At 35.2% G+C, this 18174-nt stretch overlaps 1 protein-coding gene across 9 annotated transcripts in view; it reads left to right on the top strand.

Annotated features, from left to right (window-relative positions):
- Positions 1-18174, top strand: part of ITSN2 (intersectin 2) — a 157129-nt gene that overhangs the window by 101627 nt on the left and 37328 nt on the right. For 6 of the 9 annotated variants that reach the window (XR_004027042.1, XM_030800234.1, XM_030800233.1 and 3 more), the window contains 6 exons: positions 2715-2779; positions 4624-4790; positions 8009-8054; positions 8144-8265; positions 10015-10111; positions 10588-10779. Coding sequence is in view for 8 of the 9 variants with exons in the window: in XM_030800234.1 (XP_030656094.1) it covers positions 2715-2779; positions 4624-4790; positions 8009-8054; positions 8144-8265; positions 10015-10111; positions 10588-10779 (689 nt within the window). In the remaining variant the exon portion in view is untranslated. Of the gene's footprint in view, positions 1-2714; positions 2780-4623; positions 4791-8008; positions 8055-8143; positions 8266-10014; positions 10112-10587; positions 10780-14700; positions 17963-18174 lie in introns of those variants that run through there. The other 3 variants (XM_030800237.1, XM_030800236.1, XM_030800235.1) reach the window with 1 other exon arrangement.

Raw genomic sequence — 18174 nt, 5'->3', positions numbered from 1 at the left:
CCCAGGCTATTCTCAAACTCCTGGGCTCAAGCGATCTTCCTGCCTCCACCTCCCAAAGTGCTGGAATTACAGGTGTGAGCCACCTCACCTGGCCACTTCTTTGTACCATAAATCAGTTAGAAAAGTTACTTTTCATTTTCTTTCAAGCATTTCTCCCTCGTTTACTATAAATTGTCAATATTTAAGTAACTCTTTACTGAGGGCCTCCTCTTTGCCAGATGGGGGCATTCCCATTTCTGAGTCTCCAAGATTCCTTGAATATAACTTCTCTTATTGCTTATAGCACTCTGCATTATAGTTACTGATTTTTTTTTGAAACCAATGTCCCTTATTAGATCATAAGCTCCATGAGGTTGGGATGCATGTCTTTTTTTTTATTTGTTCATTTTTCGGTTTCTTCATGCCTGTTCTAATCCTAATGCATAGTAGCTGCTCAATCATATTAGCTGAGTGAATGAGGAGAGGCGTGAATGAATGAACAATTGAATGAATTTTCAAATGAAAAAAGCTGAAAACTAGATAAGTTAGGTCTCTGACCTTTATTTCCTACTCTGTAGGGAGTCAGGTTGTCAAATATAATAGTACAAAGAAATAAGTACTATAATATAGCTATGGGTAACTGTCTCTTGTGTTTTATATGGAAGTTGGTAGAAAAGCAGTCTGATTTGATGAAAAGATGCTGGTCTTTCACAATCAAGAGGCTTGAGTTTTGGCTCTGCTATTTTTGCCAGGCTGTAAGGAATAACCTACTTAATCTTCAGTTTTCTAATTGACTGAATGAAAAGATTAAGCCAAATAATCTTTAAAGACCCTTTCACTGCTGAGTTTCTATGTTTCTGGAAGGTAGTGCTGTTTCTAAAAATTTGCTTTTCAGCCTGACATGGAATTTTGGATTGATTGATTGATTTTGAGATAGAGTCTCCCTCTTTCGGCCAGGCTGGAGTGCAGTGGCACAATCATGGCTCATTGCAACCTCCACTTCCTGGGTTTAAGCAATTCTCCTGCCTCAGCCTCCCAAGTAGCTGGGATTACAGGCATCCACCACCACGCCTGGCTAATTTTTTTTTTTTTTTTTTTTGAGATGGAATTTCGCTCTCGTTGCCCAGGCTGGAGTGCAATGGCCTGATCTCGGTTCACCACAACCTCCACCTCCTGGGTTCAGGCAATTCTGCTGCCTCAGCCTCCTGAGTAGCTGGGATTACTGGCATGCGCAACCACGCCCAGCTAATTTTTTTTTGTATTTTTAGTAGAGACAGGGTTTCTCCATGTTGGTCAGTCTGATCTCGAACTCCCGACCTCAGGTGATCCGTCCACCTTGGCCTCTCAAAGTGCTGGGATTACAGGCGTGAGCCACTGCGCCTGGACTAATTTTTGTATTTTTAGTAGAGACAGGGTTTCACTATGTTGGCCAGGCTGGTCTCAAACTCCTGACCTCAGGTGATCTGCCTGCCTTGGCCTCCCAAAGTGCTAGGATTACAGGCATGAGCCACCATGCCCAGCCCTTTTTATTTATTTTTCAAGACAGAGTCTCACTCTGTAGCCCAGGCTGGAATGCAGTGGCACAATCTCAGCTCACTGCAACTTCTACCTCCTGGGTTCAAGCGATTCTCCTGCCTCAACCTCCCAAGTAACTGGGATTACAGGAATGCACCACCACACTGGGCTAATTTTTGTATTTTAGTAGAGACAAGGTTTTGCCATGTTGGCCAGGCTGGTCTCAAACTCCTGACCTCAATTGATCTGCCCGCCTCAGTCTCCCAAAGTGCTGGGATTACAGGTGTGAGCCACCACACGTGGCCGAATTTTGGATTTAGAAGAATGTAGTAACAGTAACAACAACCATATATAGCCGGCATTTGTATGCATGCACTGTGCTAGGCCCTTTATAGACAATTCCTTTATAGAAATTGTCTTATTTTATGTACATAACATTTACAGAGAAGAAAACTTAAGCAAAAACAGATTGTTTCAGTGTTTTAGAGGGCATTTCTTCTAACTTTGCATTCAGTTACCAGTGTTTTCTAACAGATAAAGCATATAACTTGAAAACCTGCAGTAATGGAGAATTTAGCATTAAACAAGACAGTCCATTCAGTTGTGACCAGTAGGTGTAATAAGGTTCCCCTTCTGTTTATTTAAAAACTGCCTCACTGTGTAATTTACTCACAGGTCCTGGGGAGCCCTGGTGCATCCCACAGGTGTCTAGTTAAACAGGACAGTCTTCCAGATTTTTGAAAACATTCCTGGGTTAAAATGGAAATTAATGTTACAGCTGTTCTGAGATAAAAACAAAGTTTTATTATTTTTATTTTTTTAATGTAGTGCATTCTAAACAAATAATAAAATGTATATATTGCCCTTATTTTTTCCTACACCAAACTAAGCCCTATATGTGCTTACCACTTAACAATTTGTGGGTGTCTTTTAAGTTTCTTTAGAAAGGCAAAATATCTCACATTTGAAAAACTATTTATAAATCATATTGAAATTTTAAAAATATATTTAAAAATGTAGAAGTTTATAATTAGGCTGTTATTAATCCTGCAGGATTTTGTGTATAAGTCTTCCCAGTTCTGTGTACTAAGACTATATTTAGATTAATTTGAGAAAGCCCTAAACAATGCACTACTAAAACCTGCTGTGCATCAAAGCACCTTTCTTATTTTTGCTTGTATTTGTTTGTTTTATTTTTATTTTGTTTATATATTTGGTAGACCAGAAGCTTTGTATGCAGCTGTAAATAAGAAACCTACCTCGGCAGCCTATTCAGTTGGAGAAGGTAAGCTTTTGGCAATTTGTAAATTAGATGATAATCAATTCAGCTCTTGACTAACTACCTGACTTCACATAGTTGCTATTCTCCCCATTTCTGTATCTTCAGTATTAAAGTGAGATTAGGAAAACCTGCCCCTATCTATTTCACATGAATATTGAGAATATAGAAAAAATATGGGTGAAAATACTTGGCACTTTAGAAAGGCAGTTCTATGAAAATTCAGCATAGACTGGTTTGATGAATAACATCAGAAATAAAAAGTGTTACAATTATTGATTATAGATGTTTAGGAGGTAAGGAAATTTCAATACATTTAGTTGCGTATACATTTTAATTACAATGTACCATATGAACCATTAAGGAGGACCAAGGTATACTTTATCATAAATATTGCAAAGAATTTTTTTCTATATCCCTTTGGGTTGTTTGATTAGTAAATTATTTTGATTTTGTTAATGTGTTGAAAAAATGAAAGATTACCCTAATTTCAGATGATATTTTTATTTAATAGTTACATAAATTTATAAATGAAATGTATAAGTCCATTATAAAGTTAGTTGAATAGTTGAGGTACATTTTATGTTTTGCTAAAAATATCAGTTTAATGTTAAATTAAACAATTTATTCAGTATCTGTTACGTTGAAGATTCTATGCTAGAGCCTGGAAAATAAAAGGATGAATAAAAGTTTCCAAAGTGCTCACAATAGAATGGAGCATACAATTATGATAAATTCTTTAATGAGTGAACAAAACCAGTTTAGAGTAGGACATACGAATCCACAAAGATGGCAGTGTTGCATCATCCTAAACAATGAGTAGGATCTAGCAGAGTGACAAAGGATGAGAATGCACTTTCTAGACAGAGGGAATGGCATGAGCCAAGGAACGGGGGAACCTCATGTCACCAGTGAAGCTGAATCATAGGTGTACTGTGGAATGAGTGCTCTGAGGTGAGCCTAAGGAAAGTAGTGAGGAGCATGTTGGAAAGGACCCAACTTTTATTGCAGCGTACCTAAACCTTGTAATCACTTTGAATTTTGTTAAATTAATTGAGTAATACTGGGAATGTGAATAGTAAATAGGTTGTAGAAGGTGTTTCTGATCATCTCCAGTTTATGATATTAAGATCAAATTCCATGTTGGCAAATATAAATAAAACTAGGAAGAAAGAAAAAGACTTAGAAAACCAAGTCACCAACTCTTTCTTCTAAGCAGTGACAATCACAGAAACAAAAATCAAAGGCAATATAAAAATTTAGATATTTCCCTCGAGGTCACTTGTTAACAAATATTTATCGAGCATCTACTCCAAGTCAAGCACTGCTAGGAGCTGGGTCATGAGGATGGAGCTTGGCTTCTAGTGCTGCTGTTTTCTGGATATTGAGTGTTTCCATAACTGTGTACTTAAAAGAATTAAAGAGAAAATAATATAGCAGATTAAACTATTTCTTGTATAAAAAAGTTAAAAAATATATTTTCCTATCTTGACTCCATTACCTAAATAACTGAGTGACTTAATCTCACTAAGCCTCAGTGTCTTTATTTATAGAGATACTAATATCTGTTTGTAGTTTTGGGTACTTGTTTGTGATAAAAAATAATAAAACAATTGGTAGTAAAAGAAACTCTAAAGTTTTATGTTAAGTCAATTAACTTTTTTCTAAGGAATTATTAAATAATTGCTTCGTTCCTTTTTCTACCTTTAGATCTTTTTATATTAGGTTTCCTGAAGGCACAAGGTCTTTTACAACAAACTTATACAATGTCTTGGAGAATAACCTAATTTCTTTTTCACTTCTGTAATCTTAAAACCAGAATCTGCTTCTTTTTGCTTTGTTCCCTACAGAATATATTGCACTTTATCCATATTCAAGTGTGGAACCTGGAGATTTGACTTTCACAGAAGGTGAAGAAATATTGGTGACCCAGAAAGATGGAGAGTGGTGGACAGGAAGTATTGGAGATAGAAGTGGAATTTTTCCATCAAACTATGTCAAACCAAAGGATCAGGAGGTATTTTGGTATTAAAATAAAATCAACCCATTCTGGTTAATCAGGTTTATACTTAAATTATTTTGGTATTAAAAATAAAATCAACCCATTCTTGTTAATCAAGATTTATACTTAGAGATCATGTTTATGGTTTTGATCAGGTTGCTTTGGTTACAAAGAAACTGTTCACAGTAGCTCCAGTAAAATAGGGTTTATTATATGGTTCCAGTTAGAGAGATAAAGGGGGCAAGATTTCATGAAATTCTAAGAACAAGAGCTGTAGGGTAGGGTTGGGCTTCATGATAACTGCTAGGAAGTAGATCTGGATTCAGAGAAACACAAAAAGGACCACCTTAAAGTAGTTCGCCAATTTTCACTTTAAGACTCTAACATTAATGTGACTCAGCCTACATGAGCTCCTGCCTCATTTCATCCACCATCAGTATGGTATAGTGCAGAAGTTCTCTATCTTTTTGGTTTCATGAACTTTACAGTCTTAAAAATTATCGAGGACCCCCATAGGCTTTTTTAAAGTATGTGCAGTATAGCTAATGATATTTACCATATCAGAAATTTAAAAAGTGAAATTATATATTTATTCATTTTTAAATAACAATAATTAAATCCATTACATGGTAACATAAATAACGTACTTTTATGAAAAACAGCCGTATTTACCATAAAAACAAAGTTTAGCAAGACACACACACATATATATACATATACATACATATATGTGTGTGTGTGTGTGTGTGTGTGTATATATATATATATATATATATATATATTTTTTTTTTTTTTTTTTTTTTTTTTTTTGAGATGGAATCTAGCTCTGTCGCCCAAGCTGGATCTCGGCTCACTACAACCTCCGCCTCCCAGGATCAAGCAATTCTCGTGCCTTAGCCCCTAGAGTAGCTGGGATTACGCTACCATGCCTGGCTAATTTTTGTATTTTTAGTGAAGGCGGGGTTTCACCATGTTGGTCAGGCTGGTCTTGAACTAACTCCCAACCTCAAGTCATCCGCCTGCCTCAGCCTCCCAAAGTGCTGGAATTACAGGCATGAGCCACCACACCTAGCTAATTTTTGTATTTTCAGTAGAGACGGGGTTTCACCATATTGGCCAGGCTGGTCTTGAACTCCTGACCTCCAGTGATCTACATGCCTTGGCCTCCCAAAGTTCTGGGATTACAGGCTGTTTTATATTTTTGCAAATCTCTTTAGTCTGGCTTAATTAAGTCAGCTACTTTCTCATGTCTGTTTCTGTATTCAGTCGGTGACATTTTTTTTTTTTTTGGTTGAAGTATAAAAAAATTCATCCTCACACATACATGAGAGAAAATGAAGAAGTATTTTAATAACATTTGCAGATGTCTACCGATGTTCTTTTTTATTCCACCACACCACAACTTGACAAATGCTGAATCATTATAGGTTAGTTGCAACATGGAATATGAAGCCTTATCAGTGAACAGTTCTTACTGTTACATTAAAATTCACTAGTCTGTTTTGCATGTTAAATGGATCTTTTACCCGTGCATGATGTGATAACGTTATTTGTTGTTTATTTGGAAAATATTGAATCACTGAGTTATGCAGATATTCCCTGTGTGGACACATTTCACTATACAGTATCCAAAAAATCATGTGTTAATACCACCACTCATCAGAAAAGTTTTTAAATACTAGGAAACTGTCAGACTCATAGTGGTAGGTACACATTTTCTAAAATTTTAATTTTCCCTGGAAATCTTGAATTTTATCATTGGCAAAAAATCCTGTCAGCTGTTTTCCTTGAAGGGACAGGCTTACTTCATTTTTAAGAAAATGTTCACTAAATCCCAAGTCTAAATAGTTTTTCTATTGGTTCTTTGAAGTAAAAATGTTGTTCCATGAAAAACCTAGTTGAGTGCACAATTTAGTCACACAAATGCTTTCCTTAAGACAACCATCATACTTTAGTATGCAGCACAAATGTTTTAGGCACGCTTCTGTTTAGTCACACAGAATTTTTAAAAGGTATGGACTGGAAGATTAAGATTTAATAAAATTTTTGCTGCTTCATTAAAGACATTGTTAAGTGAAACTGGCTTTGTTTTACTGTGAGTGCATGGCAGTGAAGAACACTACTATACTTCAGTGTCATTCGGTGCCACTGCCATGATTCACACTAAAGCACCAATGATTTTACCCACCATTGTAAATGTCAACACAATGAAGAAGACAAATAATGTCTTAGTATTTTTATGAAAATAGTTTTTATCCCACAGACCCCTGAAAGAGGCTCAAGGACTATTTCCAGGTTCTACAAACCACATGCTGAGAGCCATTGGTGTAGTAGAATCAGACTACCTGGGTTGACTCTTAGCTTACCACTTAGAGGCTCGGTGACCTTGGACAAGTTACTGTACCTTTCTGTGCCTCAGTTTCCTTCTCTGTAAAATGGGGATAATCATAATTACTTAATAGTGTTGTTGTGAAAATTAAATAGGAGGATATATGGAACCTCTTAGAGCGGTGTCTGTTACACACTACTCAGAAAATGTTAGCTTTTAACTACCATCCACTCTGCTTAATACTTGTACTGCAGCTATGTTCACTAACAGAACAAAATTCTTTTTAATCCCATCCCTTTTGTTGTTCAAATTCCTATAAAGAGGAAATGTGGTTAGGCCAGTTTATCCTTTAAAGTGAAACAGAAGTAATAGTTGCTACACAGGATAGGGATTTTTTGTTCTTAGGTCAGATTCAGTCAGTTTGGGGGGAGCATGGTAAAATAAATAAAAATAAAACATTGTCTCCTATTCATCAAGATCCATAGATAAATCAGGATCCCTTAGAGAAAGCAGGAGCAAAATAACATATACCTTGACATATCCAGGACACATATGTTGTGCATATTGGGCATTGGTGATAATGCCATTGATGAATGGAGTGCATTTGGCCTGGAGGGTCATGTTTAATATTTAAGTTTCAGAAAACAAGCTCTTCCTGTTGAGTCAGTGGTTGACGACATCAGCCACTTGTATATAATGTATTACCTTGGCAGACCAGATCTCCTCATAAGTGTTGGATTTTTCACTTATTTGTTAATACTGCATGAAGTTCATTGTCATTGTCATCTTCATGTAAAGAGAAAAGAATCCTGGGAATTTGAAATCTCTAATTCCCATTAACCTTTGTACTTTTACATCTGGATTGTTGGAAATAATAAAACAACACGGTATCTTTTCCTTGTAGAGTTTTGGGAGTGCTAGCAAGTCTGGAGCATCAAATAAAAAACCTGGTACGTATAGTAGTGATCTTAAAAAATTACTAAAGTGTTTGCTCTGTCGCAATCTTGAATTCATAGTTTCTTGTTTGTCTTCTTTTCAGAGATTGCTCAGGTAACTTCAGCATATGTTGCTTCTGGTTCTGAACAACTTAGCCTTGCACCAGGACAGTTAATATTAATTCTAAAGAAAAATACAAGTGGGTGGTGGCAAGGAGAGTTACAGGTAATATTCTTTAAATAGCATCTGTAAATTTTATTATAAAAATACTGCATGCTCCGTAAAAAAGATAAAATTAATAAAAATTTTTAGATCACCCATAATCATTCCACTTAGAGGTAATCAATATCAATATTTTACTGCATTATATTTCCTTTAGTCTCTTGTGTGTACATTTTTAGCACAGTTTAGTTGATGTTATAAGTAACAATTTAAGGAATCACTTTCTCCCAAGACATAATTGTTTTCCAATAATGCATTCCTTTATAATTCACAGATCATGTTCTTAAAGAAAAGCACAGCATCATCTTTCCCTGGGATAGTCCCAGGCTTGCAGTATAGCCTCTAGGAGAAAGACATAATCTAGACGGTGTGCTGAGAAAATACTACTAATTGGGCTGTCCGCTAGTAGTCTTAGGTTTTTGAAACAGCAGTGCAATTAAAAACAATACAGACATAGATGAACCTGTTTTTTTTTCCCTAAAACGTTAATAGATGGTTATTGCATATGTTTTGATACAGGAAAAGAGTTCTTCTCTCACTTCTAATATTTCCTTACTAGTTAAAACTAAAAAGCATTTTAGGGATTAAAAGATGACAAGAGATATAATAGCTATATTTTTATATGAGTGATATATAATTGTAATATGGAGGATAAACATAGCTTCATTCTTGCAAATCAGGAGTCTTAGGATTCGAAAGAAAAATGGGGGTTCAAATTTAATACCTTCTTGAATAACCCCCTGAAATTCCACCTTCTGATTTACTTTGAAGATGGACCGAACTAAGTGGGAAACATGACTCTATAAATTTTACTTATGACCTCCTGATTAATGATTAACAAAGCTCCAAGAAGTATTTGTAGTCAGCTGCACCATTTTAAGGGGGTTAGGAGAACTCTAGAAATGTCTTTTTAGAATATAAATATTTTTGTGAAATATTCAGAGAACTCTGAGCCTGAAAGACCTCCACATAGACTTCTTCAGATGCTGTTTTCAGCAGCAGTTTGAGTTGCATGTTTTAGTGTGTCTTCTGGTTGTTTAATGTTGACTTGAAAGGCTAATGCTGAGTTTGAGGCCCCCAAGATCATGCTCATATTTGAAACCAATTCCAAGTTTGGGGGTCTTCAAGACTACTCTCAAGTTCTGTAAGTCACTAGAAGGACTTTACGGAACTCACTACAGCTATTACACTCATGTTGCAGTTTATTGGAATGAAAGGATACAGATTAAAGTCAGCCAAGGGAAGAGACACATGGGGCAGAGTGCAGTAGAGTTCCAAAAACAGAGCTTTCAGTTGTCCTCTACTGGTGGAGTCATGAACAGTATTAACTCCTCCTGGCAATGATGTGTGACAATACACACAGTATTGCCAGTCAGCAAAGCCTTGGTGTACAGAGTTTTGCCTGGGGTTCCTCACATAGATATAGTTGATTGCCCGTTTGGCTGAACTCAGTCTCCATCCCCTACCAAGATAGAGCTGATACTGCATGACCCAAAGCACCCACCATATATCGCATTGTTAGATTTGGCATGACCCAGCACCCACAGGTAAACTAAGACACTCTGACCAGTCAGGATAGTCCAAGGATTTAGAGATTACTTCCCAGGAGCTGAGGGCAAAGACCAGACTTCTCTTTAGGCAAAATTAAATTATTTACTACACATTTATGGTTTTTCTAATTTTTAAATTATGTCTCAATGATTGTTTTTAATCTCATCTTTCAATTGTGTATTTCTTTTGCTAATTTTATAGGCCAGAGGAAAAAAGCGACAGAAAGGATGGTTTCCTGCCAGTCATGTTAAACTTTTGGGTCCAAGTAGTGAAAGAGCCACACCTGCCTTTCATCCTGGTATGGAAACGGGTTAATTTGTATTTCATTTTAGAGGAGTTTGTTAAAACTCAGCAACTTCTTAGATTAGCTCACTCTTTGGAAAACATTAAAAATGTGTTCTTTCCTTATGTCTGCTTAAAAGTAACATGCCACTGAGAATTTCCTTTCTGAAAAGTTCAGTGTAGGAACAGCCAGCTTTTTCACTGATACTTGAACCACTTCAACTCTTTGAAATCTTTCAATGTGAAATTGTTACACCATCATACTTAAAGTGAAGTACTTCACTTGGATTGTTAACTGCAGTTGGGAAATTCTTGTTTTTGTAAGACCAGGAATAGGGGAAGGAGGGTGAGAAAGAGCAGTTCAAGGGAAATTTTAGCCTAATTTTAATATTTAATATTAAAATAATTTAAATCCTAGGGAGATTTCAAATGATTGACCCTTGCAGGAATAATTAATTTGTTTAATGTGTTATTTTGTTATTCTTGTGATAGTATGTCAGGTGATTGCTATGTATGACTATGCAGCGAATAATGAAGATGAGCTCAGTTTCTCCAAGGGACAACTCATTAATGTTATGAACAAAGATGATCCTGATTGGTGGCAAGGAGAGATCAACGGGGTGACTGGTCTCTTTCCTTCAAACTACGTTAAGATGACGACAGACTCAGATCCAAGTCAACAATGTGAGTAATATTATTTATCTCTCACCTAGTATAAAACTTTAATATACAGCACTGCATTTATTCCTTTTCTGGATTAGATCTTAAACTCAGCACTCACAGCAAATGTAGATTAGTGTTTAAAGTGAGAAGAAACAAAAGGAAACTTTTTACAAGGTCAGAAGTTATATAGCTTTATTTTAAATACTTGCTAGCTCCAGACCTTCGCATTAGACTTAATCTGAAAGAGTATCTAATTTTTCCTACGAGTTCTTTGGTATGACTGCCATCTATACTGCAGCTTCTTTTTACTATCATCCTCTTTTTCAGTGTCCCATGTTCTTTTTTGGTTTAATAAAAAGTAGCTAGTGGCTGGGCGCAATGGCCCACACCCATAATCCCAGCACTTTGGGAGGCCTAGGCGCGCAAGATCTCTTAAGCCCAGGAGTTGGAGACTAGCCTGGGCAACATGGCGAAACCCCATCTCGACAAAAAATACCAAAATTGGCTGGGTGTGGTGGCACGTGCTTGTAGTGTCAGCTACTTGGGAGGCTGAGGTGGGAGGATCTCTTGAACCCGGGAGGTTAAGGCTGCAGTAAGTCATGATCACACACACTGCACTCCAGCCTGGGCAACAAGGTGAAACCCTGTCTCAAGAGAAAAAAAAAAAAAAGTAGCTAACAATTACCCTATTCACTTATTCAAAATTAGTCTTTTAGTGTACAGAAGCCATTACCTTTCTAACCTTCTCATTTATTTCTCGCTGTTTACATATCATTCATGTTGGAAAAAAATTAAAAAGTAAATATTTATGACTGTTGCAAAATTCTTGTCAGGTGATTCTTTAGATAGTCGCCTTTTTCCACAAGGGATGTATCAATCGAGGTCTATTTCATTATTTTCAGAACAAGGGTCCAGATCTCGAAGTGTAAAGTTTGGTATTATATAAAATTATCTCTCTGTATTTACCTAGCCATTCTTTTGGTTGACAGTAAATATAGCATTAGTAATAAATTAGGGAATAAATAGTACTTGGAAATAACTTTTTACCTTTATGAAATGATTATCACTTTTTCCCACTCTTTTGATTTTTAGTTTTATTTTTAAAATATCTCATGATATATGTCTTATGAAATTTAAAATACTTAGCCTTTCATTTAAGTTCAGTTGCTGAGAATATATAAATGGTAACCCAAACAAAACTCAGATACACTTATGATTCAGTATAAGGATTATGAATTTATACCGTATCCATAATTTTGGGCATTATTTTCACTTTAGAGCTTATAAAGATAGTTCTGACCCTGGGAGAAACCTTCCCTTTACATAAAGCAACTAAGTTTCCCAACTTGGAGATGGGAGGAATCCAGTTTTTTGTGATATGAATATTCCCAATAATATTGCAGGGTTTCAGAAGTGATAAAGAAAATTGTAACTTGGGTTGCCTAATAAATGATCATTTTTAAGCTCTGCTGATGGTTTGGCAGTTCACAATGATTAATTAGAAACCAGTTTATCTAATTAGCTGTGGCATCTTTCTTGGTGTTGAGAATGGAAAGTACTTTTCAGACCTACTGGGTTTGGAAGATCTTTGGCTAGTGATCCCTGAAGGCATGCCAGTGTGTCAGTACATTTGGCTTTTATAGCATCTATGATCTAAAGTGATGGTTTTCCAAATATGTTGTTGTGGTTTGAAACACTTTTTCCAATTAAGTCTCACAGAATAGGGAATATAAAGAACAGATAAAAGCTGTTTGAAAGGAAGGACAGGACCATGGCCCCAGGTCTTATACCTTTCCCCCGCCTATTTTATGACGGCCCTTTCAGTTTCCCCTCTGCAGATAATTTAAATATTACTCCAGAGAAATCTACTTCAAGGCAGTAACAATCTCCTAGGAAAGTAACTTTCCCAGAGAGTTGAGTGACAATTTTTTATTCCAAAAAGAAGCAGCATAGTTTCTGGTTGTCAGTAAATGTGTAATACACTAATGATACAGAAAATAGATTGATGTCATCCGTTGGTTATTATTCAAGGACACATTTGTCATGGAAATTACTTTTGCCCAGAGAATGCTTCATCTACTATTTTAGTATGGGTAGAACTGTCAGAGCCTTAGTCTGCCTATAGATGAGAGAGATACCCAATCTAAACAGCACTATCCAGTAGAATTTTATGCAGTACAGAAAATAGTCTATATCTCGACTCTCCAATACAGTGGTCACTAGTCACTTTTGATTATTCGGAGTGTGGCTAATATGATGAGAAACTCAATTTAATTAAACTTTAATTTTAAGCTAAATAGCCATTCATGGCCTGTGGCTCCTGTATCAGACAGTGCACGTCTAGAAGACAACCAATTGTAATGCAAGCCCTCCCTGAAATAAAACATGGAAATAGCAGGGCTGGGCACAGTGGCGCACACCTATAATCCCAACACTTTGGGAGGCCGAGGTAGGAAGATTGTTTGATCGTCAGTATAGGGAGACCTCATCTCTACAGAAAAAATTTTTAAAATTAGCTGAGTGTGGTGGCACATCCCTATAGTCCCAGCAGCCTGGGAGGCTGAGGTGGGAGGCTGTAGTGAGCCATGGTCATGCCACTGTGCTCCAGCCTGGGTAACAGAGTGAGACCCTGTCTCAAAACAAACAAGGAAATATTGAAAGATTAAAATAAGAAGAAAAACAATAATTGTCTTTTGGTCATTATTGACCTACGCAATGATTTTATAACTCCTATGTGCTTCAGGTTTTACTTTTTTGAGGGGTTTTGGATTTTATGTTAACATTCTTCCCACTGTTCATTTAAGAAATTCATCATTTGGTATTACTTGAGTGTCTACTCTGTACTGACTAGGAGTACTGGGAATACAAACAAGAAAAGACAATCCATTCTCTGAAGTAGCTTTAGAGGTTAGTAGGGAACAACATTCAGATAAATATAACAATTGCTGTAATGAATATTTATACACATATGTTTTGGAAAAAGACCCCCTAAATCTTTGTGGAGAAAGAAGGCATGTTGTGAAAGATATAACAGAAGATATTTGAGCTGGTACATGAAGGATAAGTACTAATGGTTTGCTGGAAGGGCAAATATTGGGGATGCAAGGAGGAACTCATTATTTTCTTGGTCATTTTACATACTGACAGCTGGGAAAACAAAATGTTCAAGAGGTTATTTTATAAAATAAGAGTAGTTTCAAATTTCTCTTTGTTATAAAGTTATTACCGGTAACTTACCTATTACCTTGTTTCTGGCAAGTGTATGTGGGGTTTTTTTAGTTTAATCAGATCTAAAAACTGAATACTTTATTGTTTTGCCTAAATGAATGGCTAAAGGCTTGTCATCCATCCTGGAATAAAAGGGCTGTCAATTCTGTAATTCTAAGGATGATTTCCAAAGAGATTCCTCTGAGATGGTTTATTGTTTCTATAAAACAACTGTTTAAATTATCTAGGAAAGTGAGGAGTACCGATTTTGTTTACTTGAAGTAATTATTTATCAGAAATTGAAGAATCATAATTGCTTTTTCAAAGAAGATGAAGAGTAATGTTAATTGTGTTGGTAGCTATGAAGTTCACTCACATTGTTTATATAACCTATAATTTTAATAGGATATGGTTCAGAAAATGCTTAATCCGTAAAGTCAGGAATAGATATGAGATCCTTGTTGTACCTACCCAGCTTTTTATAGATGAATCATCTGTTTGTAGTTCTTGTAATAGTCAATGAAAGCTAGTTAAATTATAGATTACCATTTGTGTTTCTTTGGCCCTTACAAGTATTATTTTTCATTTTGTTACATAATTAGAACTTTTTTTAAGATAGAGAATTTTAACAGTTCAAATTTGTTTGGTTGATGTCGCATGTTGTTACTAGTCAAATTTTATCTCACCCACCTAATTTGCATTATGTTCATTTTATTCCTCATTTTCTTTTTTTAGGACCCAATGTTGTCTTCCAGTTGTGAAAGCACCCCAGAGACCCACTATCCAAGTTTCACTCTAGCGTGGAGGCAGGGCAGGCAGCCCTGATCAAATATCTCCTACACAATTCGTTTACTTCGTTTGAATGTTAGAGCCACTTGTGATTATTTTTTTGTGTTTCTAACTTACAGTTTAAATTTATTTGTAAAAAGTTAAAGGATAGTGGGTCTTTGTGTGGCTTTCCCTGCTGTTCACTCTGGCATCTTTAGCATTTTTCTTCTTTTTTAATTTGATAATTGTAGGTCATTAGCATGCATATTGAGTTTGCCCTTATGTGGTGGGAGTTCAAACACACAAAGACCCACTATTTGCACAAACTGTTCTTACTGGTTTGGAATAGGCTGCCATGCTTTTTTAATGTTATTGCAACATGTGTATTCATTTACAGAATTCAGATAAAATTTGCTTATGTTCTGCTATTATGTTTGATCTAATCCTAATCACAGTGAGCTCTTAATTAGCTCAGTATGTGGTTTGCCCTCAAGTGCGCACTGTTTATTACTTTGTAATATGCCACTATGAGTACTGACATTTAGATTTGTTTAAAGGCCAAGAACTGGAAACAGCCATGCCCTGTTTTCTGTGTATTTGGGATGGGAATAATAACATTTTGGGGGAGCTTTTTAAATCTCAGAGAAGAGGAAAGTGGCCTGCTCTGGCAGGTATGTGCAGTGTTTCATTTGTTCCAGTCCCAAGAATGAGCACTGTCCTATAGTAGTTCCCTTAGGATCTTTATGTGCTCTGGGCTAATGAAGATACTGCATCATGTGCTGCAGCATTTGTATTCTTTTTTGATGACCTAAAAAGGGATTATTTTTGAGGAATGAAAGGCTCCCATCTTTGACTGTGAGATGTGAAAAACCTTTCCTAGCTTAGAGCATTTATATCTCTAATCCATTTTAAAGTCAGAGTTCATTGTTACCTGTTTTAATCAGGTGACTACATGTCCCAGTATACAAAAGGGCACTGGTTGACATTCTTCTTAATGTATTTAGTAAATATCATAAGAAATCCTTTAAGAGTTTAAATGTCCCCGAAACAGACATGCAGGCTCTAGTCAAGAATGAATTAGAGTGAAAGAAAGCTGTGTAACACCTGGCATTCCTCTGTGTTCATGGAGCTTCTTTGAGGCTCGAAGATTGATTTTACCATCCAGACTTCTCTGACTAATACCTGTTCTTCAACCATATTGGCTACTTTGACATAAGAATTTACTTCTTTTCCTGGAATGGAAAACACTTTAAAAAATAATAACAAACATTATTATAAACTCATATATGTGAGAGTGCTTAGTTGATACAAAAAGGAGTTTTAGTAGACAGTATTATACTATATTTGAAAATCAAGGAGAAGTTTATGCAACTTAAAATGTTTACAGACTGCAGTGCAATCTACTGTTTGTGAATGTCAAAGTATCAGGAAAAGTGTATATACAATCACAGAGTCATATTTCCTCACAAAGTTATTTACAAAGAGTGAAATATGTTTTTATACCTCTCAGTTTCAGTTAGAGGCATGTTTTGTGCAATATTTATGTTAATGTGCCTATACATTATGAATGAATTATTTCAGTCATACATTGCCTAAATCATAACTTTATGATGCTTGGGAAAGAATCAACAGTTAAAACTTCATAAAGTTTTAATGTCTGTGTTCCAAAATATATCACATTATTAGGATGTAGGGAGATAAGTATGTGTGCTCCCTAGGGTGGCAATTTCTAGTTACTAGACCACCTCTATTTTTAGCATTTGGCATCCTCATGATACTTTTATAAATATGACATTAATAGGAAAGCAATAATTTCATTTTACAGATGGAATAACAGATTTGCCTATATTCACTGAAAGAGTGCAAAGACTGGGTCCTTGTGAATTCAACTGACTCTCCCAAATTGTATTAATTACCTGTTCTTGCCTTTTATTTTCTGAACTTGCTGCTTTTGCATTCTTTTGAGTTCAAAGACAGTTACCTTAAATCCATTTTTAAACCCTTGGGGTAGAAATCATACCACTGTTAATTAGCCACATTATTTGGTCTAACATTTTTTCTTTATAATTCTGAAACTGAGTTTATCTAATACATTGATTAATTATTTCAAAGGTATTTTTATAGTTCAAATCACTTCACTTTTACACTGATAAATATAAATTACTAGGAATGACCTTCAGACAGCGTTTAGCATCTGTAACCAATCTGAAAATAATATGTTCATCAGGTACCTATGGATTAAATCATATACTGGCATATTTAAGCTGAATGTCAGTCTGGAAAATAAATTTACTATATTAACTGAAATACCACTCTTTGTGTAGGTATTTTGTCATATATTTAAGAAAAAGCTAAAAAGAATGGAAAGCATATGACATAATAACTTAAGTCTTTCTTAAAAGTGCATGCAGTCTTTTGCAATACCTCATTCAGCCAAGTATTTGTTCTCTTCCTCATTCAGTATAAGGCAGCTTTCAATTTGCTTAGATGGCAACGTTAGAAGGTTAGAGTTCATCAGAAACATAGAATTTTAAAATGTGAGTTCAACTGAATAAATTTGGATTTCTGTAGGAGGTAAAGAATCAAAATACCTGTTTAAAGATTGCAATATATGATAATCACTTTTAAATTATTTGATTAAACCTTTTAAGTTTTCCAGAAATGAAAAAAATCAGTTCTAAAAACAAAGCTGATTTTTAGAAAATTTGAGAATGTAAATCAGCCCTATCCATAATATAGTTTCTCTAAAACTTTATCTTAAAGTCATTTTAAAATAATATAACTATTAAAAATGTAACTGATATTTAAATGTTTTGAAATAAAACATTTCAAAATATAAATACTGTAGTTTAAAAGAAAGAAACTGGAGGAAGGAAAAGTAGAGAAAGAAAGGCCAATTCCAGTCCAAAGCTTTATTTGCTAAGTTTTCTTAGAATGACTTTTACCAATTTATGAGTTCTTGTAAACAGAATCTATAATGGAAATACTGAAAGACTTTTGCCTAAAGTGGCATTATGGAATGCTGCTGTGATGCTACTGTAATGTAATAAATTATTAAATTGTTGCAAAGTGCTGTTTTTGCCTTAAAATTTTATTTTGTGTGTCTTGAAAATTATAGTATTAAAGATATTGAGATTGTGCAAATGCTGGGCACGCTTGGCATGAGATAATCTGTTTTTATTTTTACAAAATTGTAATATAACTATGCAAGTGTGTTTATTAAAAGAACACAAACTATATTAGTTGTATTGTGTATTTCTTTTGAAACATTCTTTAAAACTTTTAATTGTTTTTATTTAGTCATGATTAAATGTCTTTGGAATGTCTTTTTCCTTAACGTAGTCTCATGAGAACAGGCCAGCAAATTGTTTTATATCATAGGGGGCAAAAGAAATGTTTAAGTGGTCAAGATGAAGATAATTTGATTGGAGATAATCATAT

The sequence above is a fragment of the Nomascus leucogenys genome, chromosome 19 (assembly GCF_006542625.1).
Source record: "Nomascus leucogenys isolate Asia chromosome 19, Asia_NLE_v1, whole genome shotgun sequence".
NCBI classification, from domain to species: domain Eukaryota; kingdom Metazoa; phylum Chordata; class Mammalia; order Primates; family Hylobatidae; genus Nomascus; species Nomascus leucogenys.
This window is presented reverse-complemented; position numbering and strand designations above follow the sequence as displayed.